The sequence below is a fragment of the Hyla sarda genome, chromosome 4 (assembly GCF_029499605.1).
Source record: "Hyla sarda isolate aHylSar1 chromosome 4, aHylSar1.hap1, whole genome shotgun sequence".
NCBI classification, from domain to species: Eukaryota; Metazoa; Chordata; class Amphibia; order Anura; family Hylidae; genus Hyla; species Hyla sarda.
The window spans coordinates 274,812,782-274,832,012 of NC_079192.1; the positions used below are offsets into that span (position 1 = coordinate 274,812,782).

The following is a 19,231-nucleotide window of genomic DNA, read 5'->3' on the forward strand; positions in this document are numbered from 1 at the left end:
AGATCAAAGTGATCACGTATGAGATAATTTGGGCTACGATTCCTGTTGAGATAAAAATCTCAACAAACCATCCGAATAATACAAGAATGTGTACATCTTCTCTTCAATTGCCATTTATAAAAACATGAGGAATATTCATGAAGTCAAGAAGAGTATTGTGCACTGTATTGGGTTAGGTTTGTATAATGTTTCCCACCCATAATAGAGTTAAAGGGGTACTCCGGTGGAATTATTATTATTATTTTTTTTTTTTAATGAACTGGTGCCAGAAAGTTACACAGATTTGTAAATTCCTTCTAATAAAACATCTTAATCCTTTCAGTACTTTTTGGCAGCTGTTTGCTACAGAGGAAAATCTATAGTCTTTTTTGTGTTGTCCACAGTGCTCTCTGCTGACACCTGATGCCCGTATCAGTAACTGCCCAGAGCAGGAGAAAATCCCCATCGCAAACCTATGCTGCTCTGGACAGTTCCTGACACGGACAGAGGTGTCAGCAGAGAGTACTGTGGACAACACAAAAAATTAATTAAAAAAGTAAAGAATTTCCTCTGTAGCATACAGCTGCTAAAACGCACTAAAAGGATTAAGATTTTTTTAATAGAAGTAATTTACAAATCTTGACATCTTTATCTGTATGTATCCTGCAGTGGAATAAATAAAGACAAGCCTTTTTTACCTCATACCTTGGTGCCGGACGGAGTTCTTTCTAATTTACAAATCTGTTTAACTTTCTGGCACCAGTTGATTTAAAAAAAAATAAAAAAAATAAAAAAAATAAAAAAAGTTTTCCACCGGAATACCCCTTTAAGGCATAGTCCTTGTTGCCCAACATGTCCCGATATCCCAAATGCCTTGTGGCTTTGAATGTGGCATTAAGCTGCTTGCTTACTTACTTTGAAAGTGCAGAAGAAAGCAGCTTATAAAATGGCCATGTGCAATTCTCAAACAAAGGGGTAGTACAGACATTCCTGAATCCCACAGCGGGAAGCAATACAAATGGTGTATCTATAGTTCTCCTCCTGTCTTTGCTACTTTTAATAGTGCAAATAAATATTCCCTTTAAGTCATATACAGTATATATACCTCTGCTGCATTCATGGGGTTTAGTTCATCTCCATGAAAGTTCAGATGTAAACCAATTGCTTTTCCAGCAACTAGAATCCGTCTTGTGGACTCCAAGTCAAAGACTCCTTTTTCACAGAAGACGTCAATATTGTCTACATGAATTTCTCCATTTAAAGCCATTTGCTTCAAGGCAGGAAGATGATGTTCTATGATGTCATCTGTGGCTTCTTTTGCAGTTTTACCTCTTACGAGTAAACAAAGACCACATGGAAATTAGTAACGATTTTTGAATAACATTTTGGTCCTTCATAACTAAAATACATGCATTTTGACTCGTCCTCTCGTTACAGAGACCCAATATAGTTACCTGAATAGGTATGGAATGAAGGGAATATTTTGAACTTTGTTAAAGAAATCTCATACTAGAGAGTTTCTTGAAAATGTGTATAGGACAGAAGAAATACACTTTTGAAAAAACCTTAAAAACTTTACCATATTAGGCTACGTTTCCATTTGGTTTTTATTCTGGCAGTTTTTGAGCCAAAGCCAGAAATGTATTCAAAAGGAATAGGACATATTAAGGAAGGACTTACACTTCTCCTCCCTTATGGATCCACTTCTGACTTTGGCTCAAAAACTGCAGTGGCAGGATTCCAAAAACTGCCAGAAAAACAAAAACCAAGAGGAAACTTGGCGTTATTTCGATTTTCTCCTAATACTTACTTTGGCACAGAATGAGCGCCACAATATGTGGAGGAGATGCCAATATCCATTTCCCTTTGAGCTCGTTCAATCACTCTCAGCATCTTTAGTTCTGTATCTAGTTTCAATCCATATCCACTCTTGCACTCAACTAAAGTAGTTCCAGCCCTGAGCATGCGTTCTAGGCGTTGTTTAAAGCTATGGAACAGTTCTTCTTCTGAAGCTGCTTCTGTATGTTCCACTGTAAAGTTTATTCCTCCTCCAGCCTGATGAACGTCCATGTAAGAAGCACCTGCAAGCTAAAATCCATACAGAAAATGGGAGACTTTTTTTTTTTTTTTTTTTTTTTTATATATATATATATATATATATATATATATATATATATATATATATATATATATATATATATATATATATTTACTTAATATGTAAAAACATTTAAAAAAAAATCTTAGATTTAGATGGTGTGCAGATGATAAGAGCCTGTACAGTCACATAGATTCACTATGGGGGACATTTATCAAAGGATTTATACTTTTTTTTTTTTGCTTATATTTGTCTCACAAAATGTCGCACGTGAGACATTTTGCATTTACAGGAGACTTTGTAACAGACAAGCAAGAAAAGCAAAATCTACAAATCTTACATTGGTATGCTATTTTCATTCTGGAACATGCAGTAATCCTGTATTTATCATGTGCGACTTTCGCTCAAAAGTCTCTTCACGCTTAAAAAAAACTAAAACTCATAAATATAAGCAAAGTCAAACCTGGATCAGGAAAAACAGCTTACACAAGCTGTAAAAGAAATTTCTCACTACCAGACATTTGCCTGTATTAGCTGGGCGAGTTTGGAGGACCACAGTCTTGTAGGGTCACATTTTCTTTACCTTCCTGCACATTTTTTTTTTTTTTTTTTTTTTTTTTTAAAGGGGCCTTCCTGATCTTACCAAAGTTTGCTGTCTGGGCATAATGTGAGTTGTAGTTTTTTCATAATCTGTTAACCCCTTAAGGACCATTGTTTTTTTTATTTTTGCACTTTCAATTCCCCCCCCCCACACATACTAAAAATCATAACGCTTTAAAGTTTCCACCTACATAATTTATTGATTTTTGATTATCTGCGCCAAATTTATCAAGCCCCTGGGATAGTTTGATAAGTAGAAAATGTATTTCTTACCTGAAATTTTCTTTTACCGGAGTCCAAAGGTGGCACGAATGGGTTAATGCATTCTTGCTAACCCGGAAGAAGAGCTGTAATTAGCAGTACAATTAGAGACAATTAATTAAATTAACCCCTCCCGCCCCCTGCATGGGGCCATAAGTACCTGAACACACCACAAACACATGTATAGTATTCAGAAATAAATTTAATGGGGGGGGGGGGGGTATACTTGTGCCGCCTTTGGACTCCGGGAAAAGAAAAGAAATACATTTTCTACTTCCCGATCGTCAAAAGGTGGCACAAATGGGATTTGCATAGCAATAAAAATAATAAAAGGGTGGGATCATTACAGATTCATAACACCTTGCAGAACGCTCAAGCCAAAGGCTGATCCCTCAGACAAAGACACATCCAACCGGTAATGCTTAATAAATGTATTTGGAGAAGCCCAGGTTGCTGCTCTACAGATCTGATCCATGGGGACATGGAATCTCTCAGCCCAGGATGTGGCAGTAGATCTTGTCGAGTGTGCCCTTAAGAAGAGAGGAGATTCTTTCCCTTCTAAACAATAACTCTGTTTAATAGTGTCCCTGATCCACCTTGCCAAAGAGGCTTTACTGGCTTTTTTCCCCCCTGTTGGGACCTTGAAACTAAAAACAGTGCTTCCGACTGTCTGAAATTGGAATTCCTTTCCAGATAAATAGAGATGGAGGTTGTCATCCTGAGTCTGCTTTAGGACTGGTAAGACAATTTACTGATTGATGTTGGAGATGGAAGATACTTTTGGTAAGAAACCAGGCATGGTTCTAAGTACTACAGCATCAGGTAGAATCCTGAGATGCAGATCCTTTGAAGATTAGTTCGCTTAGTCTTCTTTCAATAGCCACTAAAAAAAAAGACACTTCAAAGATAGCCATTTCCAAGATGCATCTTCTAACGGCTCAAAAGGGAAAGAGCACAAGTTCTTCAACACTAAGGGTAGATCCCATGAAGGCATCGGATCGTGAAAAGAAGGTCGGAGCTTATTCACAGCCCTAAAAAAATCTGGAAATTAGAGGAGTCTTGGAAAAAATGCCATTTAGTTTAGAATTAATGGCAGTCAACTGTACCTTGAGGGTATTAGGCTTAAGTCCCTTCTGAAGACCCTCCTGAAGAAATTGTAGAACTGACGACACCTCTTCCATGGCAGTATGATTCTCTGTACACCAGGCAGAATGCAATAACCAAACTCTGTTGTAGACTGAGCGTAGATGGTTTCCTAGAGGCCATGAGGGTGGATATTACCTCTTGTGAGAGGCCTTGCTCTGTCAGTATTCTCCGCTCATGTTCCATGCCGTCAATTGGAGTCTGGGAAGATCTGGATGCCCTATTCCTGCTTGAAGAAGATCTTCCTTCATCTGGAGTTTCCGAAAGTTTCCTCTCGATAATCTTAATGCGAGAGGAAACCATGCCCTTCTGGGCCAAAACGGTAGAATCATGATGGCTCGGACCTCCTCGTCCCGGATCTTCTGAAGCACTCTCGGAATTAATGGAGTCGGAGGAAAGGCATACACGAATCGGTCCCTCCAGCTGATTGACAGCCCGTCCACCGCTAATGGACTCCCTGTTTTGGACAGAGCGCAAAACTGACGAAGCTTCCTGTTCCGATGATTCGCCATGGCATCCAGATCTGGCTTCCCCCATATGCTTGTCAGATAGTTGAAAACTTCCTGGTTCAGGTCCCATTCTCCAGGATTGATGGAATTCCTGCTTAGCCAGTCTGCTTTCACGTTGTCTGACCCTCTGATATCGACTGCCGAAATTGATTGAAGATGGAGCTCTGCCCAAGCCATGATCCGAGCGCACTCCTACTCCATTAGACTACTTCTGGTTCCCCCTGGCTTGTTTATATAAAACACTGAGGGCAGATTGTCCGACTGAATTTGGACATGCTGATGTTGAATGGTGAGCTTGAAGTGGTAAAGAGCTTTCCTTATCGCTGTTAATTCTTTCAGATTGGAGGATATCTTCAACTCCGCTGGTGACCACAGCCTCTGTACCCAGTTGTTCTGTACATGCGCACCCCAACCTGAGCCGGAGGCATCCGTAGTGATGATTATAGGAGTCTGACTCCGAAGAGTCTTGCCTCGGAGGAGAGTTTTTGGATGTAGCCACCATCTTAAATTCTTCTTGAGGCAGGCCGGGATGCCGATGACTGTATCCAGGGACTTTGGTGACTTGTACCATTTCTTCAGGATGTGATGCTGTAATTCCCTGAAATGGGCTCGAGCCCAACATACTGCTTCCACAGAAGATGTTAGCATACCTAGTGTTCTCATTGCATGTCTTATTGTGCAATGGTGGGACTGGATCAAGGACTGGACCGAGGCTTTCAGGTTGAGAGCTCTATGAGGAGAGAGAAATAGCCTCATTTGAACTGAGTCTATGGAGAACCCCAGATACGTTAACACCGTGGATGGCTTGAGACAGGACTTTTTGAGATTTAGAAGAAATCCGTGGTCTTGGACAAACTGGATCGTGATATTGAGATGTTGAAGTAGTAATTCTTGTGACTGGGCTCTGATCAGCCAGTCGTCGAGGTATGGAGTAATGGAGATGCCCTGAAGCCGAAGGGCTGCCGTTAGAACTACTACCACTTTGGTGAATACCCGTGGGGCGAGGTTATGCCAAAGGGTAGGCAGGTGAACTGATAATGATGAATCTTGTGGTGGTGACAAACTGCAACCCTGAGAAATTTTCTGTGTGCTGGGAGTATTGGGATGTGAAGGTATGCATCCTGAAGGTCCACTGATGCTAGGAAGTCCCCTGCTTCCATACCTAGAACTGCAGATCGAATAGACTCCATCCGAAATGATCTCTTTATGAAGAACCGGTTTAGGAAGGACAGATCTATTACTAATCTCCAACCCCCTGAGGTCTTGGGTACCAGAAAGATGGGAGAATACAGGCCTTTGAACCTTTCCTCCAGCTGAACTTTTTCCAGGGCTTGCTTCTGTAGAAATTGAGCCACTAGATCCATGACCACAGGATTGGTGGACCAGTTGAGCAGGAATCTTTCTAAGGGAAAATATCTTACCTCTAGCGCATATCTTCTTGTGATGATATCCGTCACCCAAGCATCGGATGATGTATTTTGCCAGGTTTTTGCAAATAGACTTAATCTGCCCTCTACTGGTGGCAATTCTCTGTCGGCGTCATAAGTCCTTGTTTTTTGGAAATGGCTGAATCCGATTTCCCTTTGTAATAGGGTCTTCTATTGGAACGAAAGGAGTAGCTCTTTTTAAGAGAATTCCTTGACCTCCCGTAAAAAGGGTCTAGAGGGCTTCTTCCTCTCTAACTGATAGGACGTATCCTTCTCTTCGTTAAAGGATTTTAGGATCTCCTTCAGTTGTGGCCCAAAACATAGAAGAAGGCTTGAATGGCAACCCGACAAATCCGAATTTGGACGACATGTCCCCCTTCCAATGCTTCATCCAGAGTGCTCTCCTGATGGAATTAGATAATGCGAGGGACCTGGATGAAAATTTCAGGATGTCAAGGGGAGCATCACAGAGAAACTCAGCAGCCGACTTCATAGTCTGGACCCCTTTCAGAAGCTGTCAATGTCCTGGGACAGTTGAATAAGCCAAATCCTGAGTGATCTGGCCACAGGAACCGATGCAGAAGCAATCCTTGAAGATGGAGCTGCTGCCAAATACGTCTTTTTCGCTAGACCTTCTGCTTTTCTCTCCAGAGGATCTGGTAGTTTGGAGGACTCATCTGACGAAAATAAGGTCTTTTTTGCCAGTCTGGCTGCCTGAAGATCCAGCTTCGGGGGTTCCTGCCATTCAGCACACATTTTCAGATCCACTCTGTAGGTAGTCTTGAACCTTGCCTCAGGATCCGATTTTTTCTCCCGATTAGACCAGTCTTTTCCAAACCATTCAGAGAGGACTGGATGGGATGGTAGGAATTTCCCTGATAACTTAGGAAAATAGTAAAGTTGATCTTTCTTTGCTTTTTGCGAAACATCTTTATCCGTTTCCAACGTTTCCTTTACTGTGGTTAGGAGTTTAGGAAATTTTTCTTTTGGAAGCAGGTAGAGATCATCATCCAGATCCTCAAAAACTTCCTCTGAATCAGATTCTCTGGATGAAGAGACTTCAGAAGAAGATCCAGAAGATACAGGAGAAGTGCATTTGCCAGATATTTTTCTCTTTTTAGGTAAAAGAGAGTCTTTAATCTCTTTGAAGGTGTTGCACATTTCCCCTTTCAGCCATCCTAAGAAATCACTGGGTTGAATTCCAGATGTATTCAAGCAGGACTCACAGGTGATCTGTTCCCAGTGCTCCGGGAGGGGCTGCTCACACGGTGAGTAAACATTGTGTCAAGATTTTCTTTTGGCTTTGCCAGTATGCTGCGACATCTGAAAGACACATAATTAATACATAGGTCAAGAACAAATAATGTTATATGCAAGGCTTAAGGTGATCCTTGGACACACAAACCTTGCTGCGGCTGAGGGATCTGCTGCCTAGGCTGAGCGCAGCCCTGCAGATCCCCCGCCGAAATTTATATGTCTCCGGGAACCTACTTCCGGTCTGCGCCGGGAGTTACGTTTGCGCAGATCGATTGACGTCCATGATCCGGCGCCATCTTGGAGTCCCTGCTTGCAGAGTAAGGTAATGTACTGCTGCGCGCGCCTGCGCATTACATTGTGCGCCATATTGGAGCCCCCGCCACTTGTGAAAGTGTTTTCCGGCGTCTGTGAAGTCCTCCCGGAATACTCCGTACAGTCAGGGAAACCGGAATCCCGGATAACCATGTGTCGCAGCTCAGACACCTATATCCTGAGGCGGGCAACAGCTGAGGGACCGGAGGTAGCACCCGGTATACGGGTGGCAAACTTTCTTTCTCAGGGACCCAGAAGCACCAGGTATGAGATAATCGTCTCTTCTTACTTCTTCCGTGAGAGAAGAAAAAAATACATGCGTTTGTGGTGTGTTCAGGTACTTATGGCCCCATGCAGGGGGCAGGAGGGGTTAATTAATTGTCTCTAATTGTACTGCTAATTACAGCTCTTCTTCCGGGTTAGCAAGAATGCATTAACCCATTTGTGCCGCCTTTTGACGATTGGGAAATATGTTATACATAAGCAAAACTAAAGCCCAAAATTTTTTTTTTTTTTTAAATGCATACACATCTTGTTTACCAAAGCGAACTGTGATAAATGTCCCTACTATGTCCTTACTATGAAACTGTAAGCAAACTGTACTTCTAAGAGTGCGTTCCCACCTGGTGTATACGCAGTGTATTTCACGCTACGCAAAATTTGCGGCAGCAGCAGGAAATACGCTGCGTATTCCTCGCTCACTATACACACACACAGGTGGCAGCCCTGTGTGCGCAGTGAGTTTTGGAGGTGGAGTCGCGTGTCACAGTCACGCTGGCACACGGCCCCGCCTCTAAAACTCATTTGTACACATACGGCTGCTGCCGGAAAGCCCTGTGTGTTTAGTGAGCGAGGAATATGCAGTGTATTTCCCGCTGCGGCCGCAAATTTTGCGCAGCGTGAAATACGCTGCATATATGCCAGGTGGGAATGTACAAAGATCTGTAGGATCTTTTGGATTACATATAAATCAGACAGCCCCCCCATCTATATACCTCTATATCTGAGACATATTTATATGTATAGCGGGGTAAAAAGGTCATAGAATATTTTCTATGTTATGTGAACTATTAGTTGTAGTACTGTGATCTAGCAACAGCATGTTGTAAAGTATGTTGTACCCTGGCTGCTGTGGACAACCACACCATTATCTGCATTATCTTATTCCAAATATATAATGGCGAATTAATATGCAAGAGTATATTAAAGGCAAAACTATTGTAAAGAAAAACGTATCCCCTATCCAAAGGATATGTTTTAAATTGCGGGGGGGGAGGGTCCAACCACTGGGACCCCTGCGATCTCCTGCACAGCACCGCAGCTTTCCCCAGGGCGTGTTGACACCCAGAGGAGGCAGCGGCCGTCACGCCCCCTCCATGCATCTCTAGAAATACAGCATTCAGGTATCTCTGGCTCGCCCATAGAGATATATGGAGGGGGGGTGTCGGCCACCACTTCATGCAGGGTCGACATGCTCCGTTCCCAGGAAGAGCCGCAGATTTTGGTGGCCGCCACCAGATGGAGTCTCCCCTTGCAGAATTCCACAAGTGGAGATTTTGTAGTGCAAACATGGCCTCAGCCAATATCAAGCAACTTACTTTCATAGTGAATTCATGCACTCTGTCACCTGCCCACACAGGATGGGTGTGGGCATCTACAAAGCCTGGAAAACAAATAGAACTAGAATTTAATGCACATTGTCTCCACTAGGATATTAAATATTTTTATGAATCTATCACACAGTCAACTGTCAGAAAGTTGTCAACCACCCCAGCTTTGCTAGGACAGGTCTCCTTTCTTCTGATGGGATCTTATGTTTTAGAAAGAAATCTAGAGATCTCAAACAGCTAATTCATACAGTACATTCATACTAAGGGCAGCCGTGACCTGATATTACACGTGCATTGTCATTGAAACTAACAGCCCTCAATACACACCGGTTATCAGGCCGGATAGCCTCTGGTTCGTGAGAAGAAGTTATCCTGCTTCAGAAAAGTCTCAGTCAGAATAAAGGCGGCCATACACTTTCAATAGCTGTTGGCCAAAAGACTTTTCCAGTTTCTCCATACACATAACGTCCATATGTTGTCTAAAGGGCAAGGAGGGGTAATCTCTGGTAGCTGATTCTGTCTTCGAGGACCATAAAATGGGGAACTTGAAATCTAACATGACTGACCTTACTCACCCCCCCCCCCCCCCATCAGTCAGGACACAGTTGGAGAGGCTGCAATACACTTTACACAGTTGGGTCTTCTGCTGTGTTGCCTCAGTCTCTTCAGCACCTTTGCTGCAACCATCAGAACCTGCCCCTCCCTATCCCCTACACCCTATCCCACTGGGCCTCTAGGTCCCTATTCAGGCTCTGTATGATGCCATTACTGGGCAATATTATGTTGCCATTCTGTGGTACCACTATATGGGCACAGTATGGTACTCTCAGCTGAGCAGTATATGGCCTTGCTTGGCACTTATGACACTAGATATGACACTGTTCTTGCATCATTTATAGCACTGTTATTTTGAAGCTGTGTAACACTTGTTTGCAAAATGCAGAGAAGAATTATTTATCAATCTATTTTGGACTCCCTATTCTAAGCACCATGTGGCAAATGTTGTTTGATTTTTGTTGGCTGCGTGATTATTTGACAACTTAACTATTAACCATTTTCGGTTTCCTTTTTTTTGTGGATCTTGAAATATATAATGTATATTGTGTGCAAAAAATAAAGAAAAGAAAAATGAGACATGGTTGTTGAGAGGTTTATGTCAAGGAACATGACTTACCTGGCAGAACACATTTTCCTGAGCAGTCAATTACAGTCTCAAATTCTGCGTGTGAAAATTGGCTACGTATAGCCTCTGTGGGTCCTATAGCCTTTATGAAACCATCACTACAAACAACAAGGTTATGTTATACAGCTGAGGATCATATCATATGTCTATATTAAAGGGGTATTCCAGGCAAAACCATATTATATATATATATGTATATATATATATATATATATATATATATCTCTATCTATCTCAACTGGCTTCGGAAAGTTAAACAGATTTGTAAATTACTTCTATTAAAAAATCTTAATCTCTGATGACATGAGTCATCAGAGAGCAGTTAGGCAGAAAACAACAACTCAACTTCAGAAGCTAATAACTATTGGAAGGATTAAGATTTTTTAATAGAAGTAATTTACAAATCTGTTTAACTTTCCGGAGCCAGTTGACATATAAAAAAAAGTTTTGGCCTGGAATACCCCTTTAAGCTTACTTCAATAGCAAATGGCATGAATACTTTTAAACAGGCACTGGCATTTGAACAAACTTTGCATAGATGAATAGTACAAGTGAATACAATAAACGTTCTAATATATCTTATTAGACAAAAAATGCTTCTTTCTCCTTTTATCAAAACTTTTTCCCTCCTTCTGAGGATCAGCTCAGCTTTGTCCTGTGTCTGCAAGGCAAGCAATTTAAGTCCATGGAGTGGGAGGAGGGAGCTAAAAATTATAGCCAAATCCTGCAGAGCATAAATCTGCTGAAAAAATACCATATACAGGTAAAATAATGGCCATATATAATGCTGATCCTCATGTATGCACACAGGGCATATTCTCCTGAAAAGTCACCTGAAATGACAGGTACACTTAAAGGGGTACTCCGCCCCTAGACATCTTATCCCCCTATCCAACCCCGCCGCCCGCACCCAGCGTTCAGAACAAAATGTTCTGATTGCTGGGGCAGCGGAGAACCCCTTTATTGGCTGGGTTGACACCACACGTTGAGCTTGCCATTATGTTAAAATGGACTTTAAAGGGGTACTCCACTGCCCCAGCGTTTGGAACATTTTTGTTCCGAAAGCTGGGTGTGGGCTGTGGGGGTCATGACGTCACACTGCCCCCCCTCAATGAAAAAGTCTATGGGAGGGGGCGTGGCACCTATAAAATTAACTACTAAACAGGGGACTATTACATGCATCCCATAGGGGACTATTACATGCAATCCTTAGATTACATACCCTGAACAATGCTATGCCATAGGCTGACTGGAACATCGAGGCACCGATCGGACGAGGAGGAGGCAGGTAAGGGCCCTCCCGCCATCGTGATTGGCGATGTCTGGCATAAGCTGGGGGTCCTGGTTGCTGATAGCTGAGTGCGCTTCATAAAACGGGAACGGGCAATGGATGTAAATATACGTCCATTGTCCTTAAGGGGTTTAAATAGGATTACTCTGAGGCTATGTTCACAAGACGGAAATTCCGTGTGGAATTCTGCATTTAAAATTCTGCATGGAGATTCCGCAGCAGCCCATTGCTTTAATGGGATTCTGCTGTGCTGTTTACATAGCAGAATTTATGCACCAGAAACATCTGGTGCAGAAATTAAAAATCTGGTGTCCACATGAATAGTCGTCTATTGCTGTCTTAATCCTTCCAATACTTATCAGCTGCTTATACTACAGAGGAAGTTGAGTTGTTCTTTTCTGTCTGACCCCAGTGCTCTCTGCTGACCCTCTGTCCATGTCAGGAACTGTCCGGAGTAGGAGCAAATCCCTATAGCAAACCTCTCCTGCTCTGGACAGTTCCTGACATGTACAGAGGTGTCAGCAGAGCACTGTGGTCAGACAGAAAAGAACAACTTAACTTCCTCTGTAGAATAAGAAAAGAACTTCCTCTGAAGCATCAAGAAGCTAATAAGTACTGGAAAAATATTTTTTAACAGAAGTAATTTACAAATCTGTTTAACTTTCTGGCACCAGTTGATATGAAAATTTTTTTTCCCACCGGAGTACCCCTTTAAATAGTATCTTAGCATCGGACTGCCTGCATAGGTTTTTTTTGCTGCCCACGGTTTGAGCAGCATAAAACTGATGACAGGCTCCCTATACAAAGAATAACAAAAAAAATAGTAATGAGATTGAGATTTTTTTTTCTCTAGTTGTATTTGAGAAAGGTAAAAATGTAAGTACTCAGACGTATAGCTTATTTTATTCTATGGACATCTCAGAAGCTTTTACATGCTGCACTGATCTAAAGCAAGTCCATATCCATATCCATATTATACTGATATACATGTCCACTGATTTCATGACTTTATATATTTTTTTATATTTTTTTTATGGTCTTTGAAGGTTTTTGCAGGCATGACACAAAAGTATTACTAAACAGAGACTTACTTGCCGACCACAAGGCTGGCTTTCTCCAGCACTGCTAGATGTTGCATTCCCTCCAGGAGCAGGAACTCTTCTTCTTTCTGACATATGACGACCAATTGTTCTGCATTTTCCAGCAAAAGTCTGAATTTGCCAAGCATTTTAATAGCTGCAGCCTGCCAGAGTGTTCTGTTCTAAATGTCCAGTTCCTCCTCAGTAGAGCACAGCATGTGTTTGCATTGTACAAAGGCTTCACAGATCAGCAGTAATAGGGGACAGGTGAGGTTTGTAACCACCCATACATTTTGGAGTAGAAATAAAGAGGTTTCCCAGTTGCCCCTTTTCTCTGCCCTTGTTCACACGTTCAGGTTTTTAGTTGCAGTAAATTAAAAGAAAGCCAGAAATGGATTGGAAAAAAAGAAAAGTCTCAGTTTTTCCTTTGTACGTGTCCTTTATTTATCATCTGTTCCTGGTTTTGTATTCAATAATTGCAATTAAAACCTGAATGTGTGAACACAGCCTGACATCCCACGTAATTATTGTTGGCACATTATCCTTGTTACATTAGGAAACATGCTTATGTAGGCAATCTTTAAAGGGGTACTCCGCCCCTGAGACATCTTATCCCCTATCCTTTGGATAGGGGATAAGATGTCTCAGGGCCGGAGTACCCCTTTAACAGTGTAGACCTCATTAACACTGCAGTATTCTGTTCAGTGTTTGCATCAGTCTTTGTAATATAACAAAATAAATTGTAAAACCCTGGAGAAGTATAGATATTTCCATTATACTATTAGGTTCCGCAAATTACAGATACACAAAGTACTGCTGTTGGAATGAGGCCAAATCTAAGTTTCCACTTAGATTTGGCTTTTTTTTTGGGCAGTTTTTGGAATACTGCCACTGCAGTTTTTGAGCCAAAGTCAGAAGTGTATTCAAAAGGAATAGGACATATAAAGGAAGGACTTACACTTCTCCTCCCTTATGGATCCACTTCTGACTGCAGTGGCAGTATTCCAAAAATTGCCAGAAAAAAAAACAAGTGGAAACTTAGCCTTAGAGAATTTTCCTTTCAATCTAAACAGTGTGTATACTGCGCCCTCTAGTGTTCAGTGTTCTCCTACATCAGCAGAGTACAAACCTCTTCTGGTCTGAGGGCCACAGTGTAAGACTGTACCCTATCCCAAGGGCATTGTTATCTCACATATGTATGGCTAAGTAACGGTGTCTGTCCTAAATGTCTGATAGGTGCAGGGTCCACATCGGGGTCTCCCATTTATTAGGAGGATGCAGAATCCCTATTTGAAGATAAAGAAAGCATGCATGTGCATAGCATTCTCTATTGTAGTTAATAACAGTTAGGCTAGGTTCACACATTTCCAAGGGGAATTTCACTTTGAATTCCAGTTGGAAATTCCAGTGCAGCAGAATCTCATTGCTGGCAATGGGATTTCGCTGCACAGTGCACACTATGAAATTCCAGCGGCAGACGTTTCGCCACAAAAATTCTTTTGGCGGAATCTGCCGGGAATATACTGCCGTCTATGGGGACAGGAATGTATGTGCGGTCCTGATTGATTTATTCGGAATCTCCAGGTTGGATTTTTCTTTCCAGAGATTCTGTAGTGTGAACCTAGTTTCGCAATCCCTATAAACTACAAGGGAGAGTGCCATAACACATGCATAATGACCTCGATATCTCAGCCCCTACTCATTGGAAGCCTGAAAAAGGCATAAGGGGACCCAAATTCTCCTAGTATATGAGGATCCTAAAGATGGAACATTTATGACATTTACACAAATTAAATGTCATAAATATTCCATATTTTGTTTAATTTAATGTGTACTTGTCGTTGTGCCAGGGCTGAAAAAAAACAAAAAACCTTCTACTCACCTTCCTCCGTTCCCCCGGAGCGCTGCTGCAGCTGATCGGTCCTCCGGTCCAGTCTTCTTCCGTGTGCACAGATCGTCACATGGTGCTCTGTCTATTACCGTCCGTGGCAGGACATCACTGTGGCTGGTGATAGGCTGAGCGCCGTGTGACGATCCATGCACACGGAAGAAGACAGGACCGGAGGACCAATCAGCTGTAGCGGCGCTCCGGGGGAATGCAGGAAGGTGAGTGAAAGTTTATTTTCATTTTTTTTTCAGCCCACGTACAACAGAGGAGGAATAGTCGACGGTAGAGTACTCCTTTAACAAAAACTTTTTATACAATGTAGATAATATCTTATATTATATGTATATTTGTAATATGCAGTGGTTTACATTTTTTTATATTTTTGGGTGAAAAAAATGTTGTTCCTGCAGCTATTGTCTGTGTGTCTATAAAAAGGAAATACAATTTTCTTATGATGTATATTAGAAAGTTTAACATTTTGCCCTTTTTCACCTTAAGGACTCAGCCCTTTTTTGCAATTCTGACCATGGTCACTTTAAGCATTAATAACTCTGGGATGCTTTTACCGAATATTCTGATTCTGACATAGTCTACTTTATTTTGGTGGTAAATTTTCGTCGTTACTTGCATCCTTTCTTGGTGAAAAATCACAAAATTTCATGAAAATTTTACTTTTTTCTAACTTTGAAGCTCTCTGCTTGTAAGGAAAATGGATATTCCCAATAAATGTTATATTGATTCACAAACACAATATGTCTACTTTATGTTGGCATCATAAAATGGACATATTTTTACTTTTTGAAAAAATTAGAGGGCTTCAAAGTAGAGCAGCAATTTTCAAAATTTTCATAAAAATTGCAAAATCTGAAGGGACAGATGTTACAGAACTACAACTCCCAGCATGCCTGGGCAGTCTAGGCATGCTGAGAGTTGTAGTTTGGCAACATCTGGAGGGCTACCGTTTGGGCACCACTGTAACAGTGGTCACCAAACTGTTACCCTCCAGATGTTGCAAAACTACAACTCCCAGGATGCCCAGACAGCCTTTGGCTGTCTGGGCATGCTGGGAGTTGTAGTTTGGCAACCACTAGGAATGCAGCAGTAAAGATCGCTTTACTGCCCCCTTCCTTTCCCCCCCACCGTCGCTTCCCTACCTGTGCCGCTGATCTCTGCAGTCTTCAGCGATGATCAGCAGGTCCCCACGCATCTTCTCCCCCCGTTCTGCCTGACATCCGGGGGGGGTTTCCATGGCAACCCACTGTCGTGCGCTGCCATTGGTCAGAATTCAATAGTGACCAATGGCAGGGGATAGGAGGAGATCACAGCATTGCGACCTTGCTTCTATCCCTCAGGATGATCGGGGCTGTCACTGACAGCTCCGATCATCCCTATTTTCCGGGTGATCGGGTCACCAGAGACCCGATCAGCCCGGAATAGCAGAAAATCGCATGTCTGGATTGACATGCGATTTTCTGCGATCACCGACATGGGGGGGTCTCAGGACCCCCCTCGGCGATGTGTCGGGATGCCTGCTGAATGATTTCAGCAGGCATCCTGGTCCGGTCCCCAACCGGCTAGCGGCAGGGACCGGAATTCCCACGGGCGTATGCATACGCCCTACGTCCTTAAGGACTCATGATGCAGGGCGTATGCATATCCCCCACGTCCTGAAGAGGTTAAATCTGACAGTGCCCATTTAAACTATACTAAACTAGCAGCAGATCCGTAACATACAATAGACAATTCACTTGAAAAACTTGAGGTAAAAATTACATAGGAGCAGAGGAACCTGGTGAGTACCCACAGTCACAGACGTTAAGGCAATTGTGGGACTTCCAGTATGTTGTTACTTTACTTTTAGACTTGACTTATGCTGAAGCTGACTGAAGACTAAGACTGAAAATTTTAGACTGGATTTTGACTTGACTGACTAATATACGATTACTGGGAATTTCAGACTCTAGACTTGGCTCTGTCTGGGGGAGTTCTAATTTAAAGGGGTACTCCGCCCCTAGTTATCTTATCCCCTATCAAAAGGATAGGGGATAAGATGTCTGATCGCAGGGGTCCCAGCGACAGCGTTCGTTTAGAATGCCAGATGAGGCACTGGAGGCTCGTGACATCACAGCCAAGCCCCCTCAATGCAAGTCTATGGGAGGGGGCGTGGTGTCCAGTATGCCCCCTCCCATAGACTTACATTGAGAGGGAGGGGGTGACGTCACAAGCCTCCGGCGCTGCATCGCTAGTCATCCGGCAGCAAAGTTCCCTCTGTGCACCAGCGGCGGGACCCCCACGATCAGACATCTTATCTCCTATCCTTTGGATAGGGGATAAAATGTCTAGGGGCGGAGTACCACTTTAAGAGCGCACTGCTGAGATCCTCACAGGGCAGTCCGTGGCAAAAAGAAGTCTCTCTCCCTCACCTGTGTTTTCTTGGGTATAGTGGTGATGCCACTGACTGGAGAGTATCCCACCAAGGGACCCCAGACACTAGTCTTTCACAGGGAGACGTGTAGCACCGAGGATAACCAGTACCTTCACTTACAGACATCATGGTTGCTACCTGAGCTAGGCCGAGAGCGGCTGCGAGTACACTGTGCATGCAATTCACGGATCACTGTGTGTCTGCTCGTAGTAGCGGATTGCTGCGGACATGCTACATTTGACCCTACCCTTACAGTTGAAAACAGTTATACCTTGCACACCAGTTAAAGTGACAGTATGCTGATAACGCTGACAACACATTAGATACAATTTTATATCAGAATTACATTTGGACTCAGACCTATCATAGAGATGGGCACATTGGGGAACTCAAACCACCCGAACAGAGTTCAAGTAGCAAAGGTGTAACTGCTCTGGGTCACGACATATGCAGCCTGGGCACATGGCAGAGCTCAAAAGGGAAGGACTGTCCAGGGCCTACTGGAGAACGGATTTTGCTGGAATGCTTTCACGGTACAATTAAATTAAGGCGTAGCATACTGGAATATGGATTGTGCTGGAATAGTTTTAAGGTAAAAGGAAAATAAATAGTGCAATCCGGTCGATCCCCCTTTTAAAGCAGACCTTGCACCTTTTTTGAGTCCATCCCTTCTTCCCAGTGTGGGTGATTTCAATGTTGCCCTGGGGAACCACTTCCTGGTTTCTAAATATTAAGGCCTTGATAACCATCTATTGGAACTCCAGGAAGGCTCTCCTCTGACTTGCATAACAGTACAGTACAAAGTTGTTGTATAATGTCATCTGTATTATGTGCACAGCTAATTTATTGTACCACATCTTCGACGTCCGCTTGGCGCTTTATGGCCTAAGCACCTGGTCTGATAAATCCACCTCTCCCATGAATTTATTATAATCCAAGATGCAAACTAGTTTGTGGACTTCTGTAATGGTTACACATGCAGTAAATGGCTTGGTGGCATGACCATGTATTGTGCTCAGTACAAAGACGTCTCTCTTATACCTGACACACAATACGGTGTCACTGCACACTGCCTTACTCCTATTTTTTTCTCAGTGTTTGCTAAAGCAGTGGCCTAGGGAGGCCTCTCTGATTTTTCCTTACAGCGCCACAAGCCGCTTTACTTCTGGAAGTGAGGCATATGAATATTGGGGGGGGGGGGGGGGGGGCTGGTGTAGAAATGATCCAGGTAGTGGTGGTAACCCTGGTCCAACAATGGGTGCACACTTCCACACTATATTAATATATACTTCTCAGACAATAGGGCATTCTGCGGGTTCAATTTTGGCCCTGATGAACTCTCACATAACTTGCATATCTTCCTGCCATGCTTCACAGGTACTGGCCTCCTTTGAAAAATTACCAGGGACCCATCGATGTTCTTGTCTGGGGTATATGCCTGGGAAAACTTGACATTGAAACGATCTAGGAGGGGGCTTTATCTCATGCAGCCTGTCAAAACTGGAGGCATCTTGGGGTGGCACTTCTCATTGTTTTTATAATGGAGAAACCGGAGGATGGTCTCAAAATGGGTCCTACGCGTAGCTCCATGTTTAAGTTATGGTCTCAGAATTTAGCCATCTTTACCTCAGTTACAGGAATCTACCTGTGGGGTTGAGTATAGGTAAAGCTGGGGATTTTTTAGATCATTTGGTTAGTTTAGAGATTAGTCTGTGCCAACATCAGCTCATCAGAGAGAAATAACTTAATATTGCCCTTCTCTATGAGCCCTGCCGTATCAAACAGTATCCCTGTATTTCCAGGGAGCCCAGGGACTTGGGGTACATAGTCTTCAGAGTTTTTCCATGGGGGTCAGGAAACAAATGTCAGGTGACTCAGGGGCCACTGCAGTGACTATCATCTAAAGCCTTCTTGGGGCTCTTCAGCATCACTAGAGAGCAAGCATTAAGGATGGCAGGAGGGAGAAGGGGTCATCATCCTCACTAGCGGACTCTGTCTTCGGAACATATTTTATTGCATAGGGTGCTTTAACATGTTTAAGTGAGCACAGGCACAAAGATAGATTATCAGAAGTAGAGATGAGCGAACTTACAGTAAATTTGATTCGTCACAAACTTCTCGGCTCGGCAGTTGATGACTTTTCCTGCATAAATTAGTTCAGCTTTCAGG

The 19,231-nt window shown here is 42.9% G+C and overlaps 1 protein-coding gene across 5 annotated transcripts in view; it reads right to left on the reverse strand.

The window, feature by feature from the left end:
- AMDHD1 (amidohydrolase domain containing 1) overlaps nucleotides 1–17,787 on the reverse strand; it is an 85,217-nt gene extending 67,430 nt beyond the window's left edge. For 3 of the 5 annotated variants that reach the window (XM_056574299.1, XM_056574295.1, XM_056574298.1), the window contains exons 1-5: nucleotides 17,061–17,787; nucleotides 10,371–10,477; nucleotides 9,185–9,249; nucleotides 1,790–2,067; nucleotides 1,085–1,310 (exon numbers count right to left, since the gene is read on the reverse strand). In XM_056574299.1, the coding sequence (XP_056430274.1) occupies nucleotides 1,085–1,310; nucleotides 1,790–2,067; nucleotides 9,185–9,249; nucleotides 10,371–10,477; nucleotides 17,061–17,239 (855 nt within the window). In that variant the 5' untranslated portion in view covers nucleotides 17,240–17,787. Of the gene's footprint in view, nucleotides 1–1,084; nucleotides 1,311–1,789; nucleotides 2,068–9,184; nucleotides 9,250–10,370; nucleotides 10,478–12,761; nucleotides 13,022–17,060 lie in introns of those variants that run through there. The other 2 variants (XM_056574296.1, XM_056574297.1) reach the window with 2 other exon arrangements.
- Nucleotides 17,788–19,231: the final 1,444 nt, after the last annotated feature.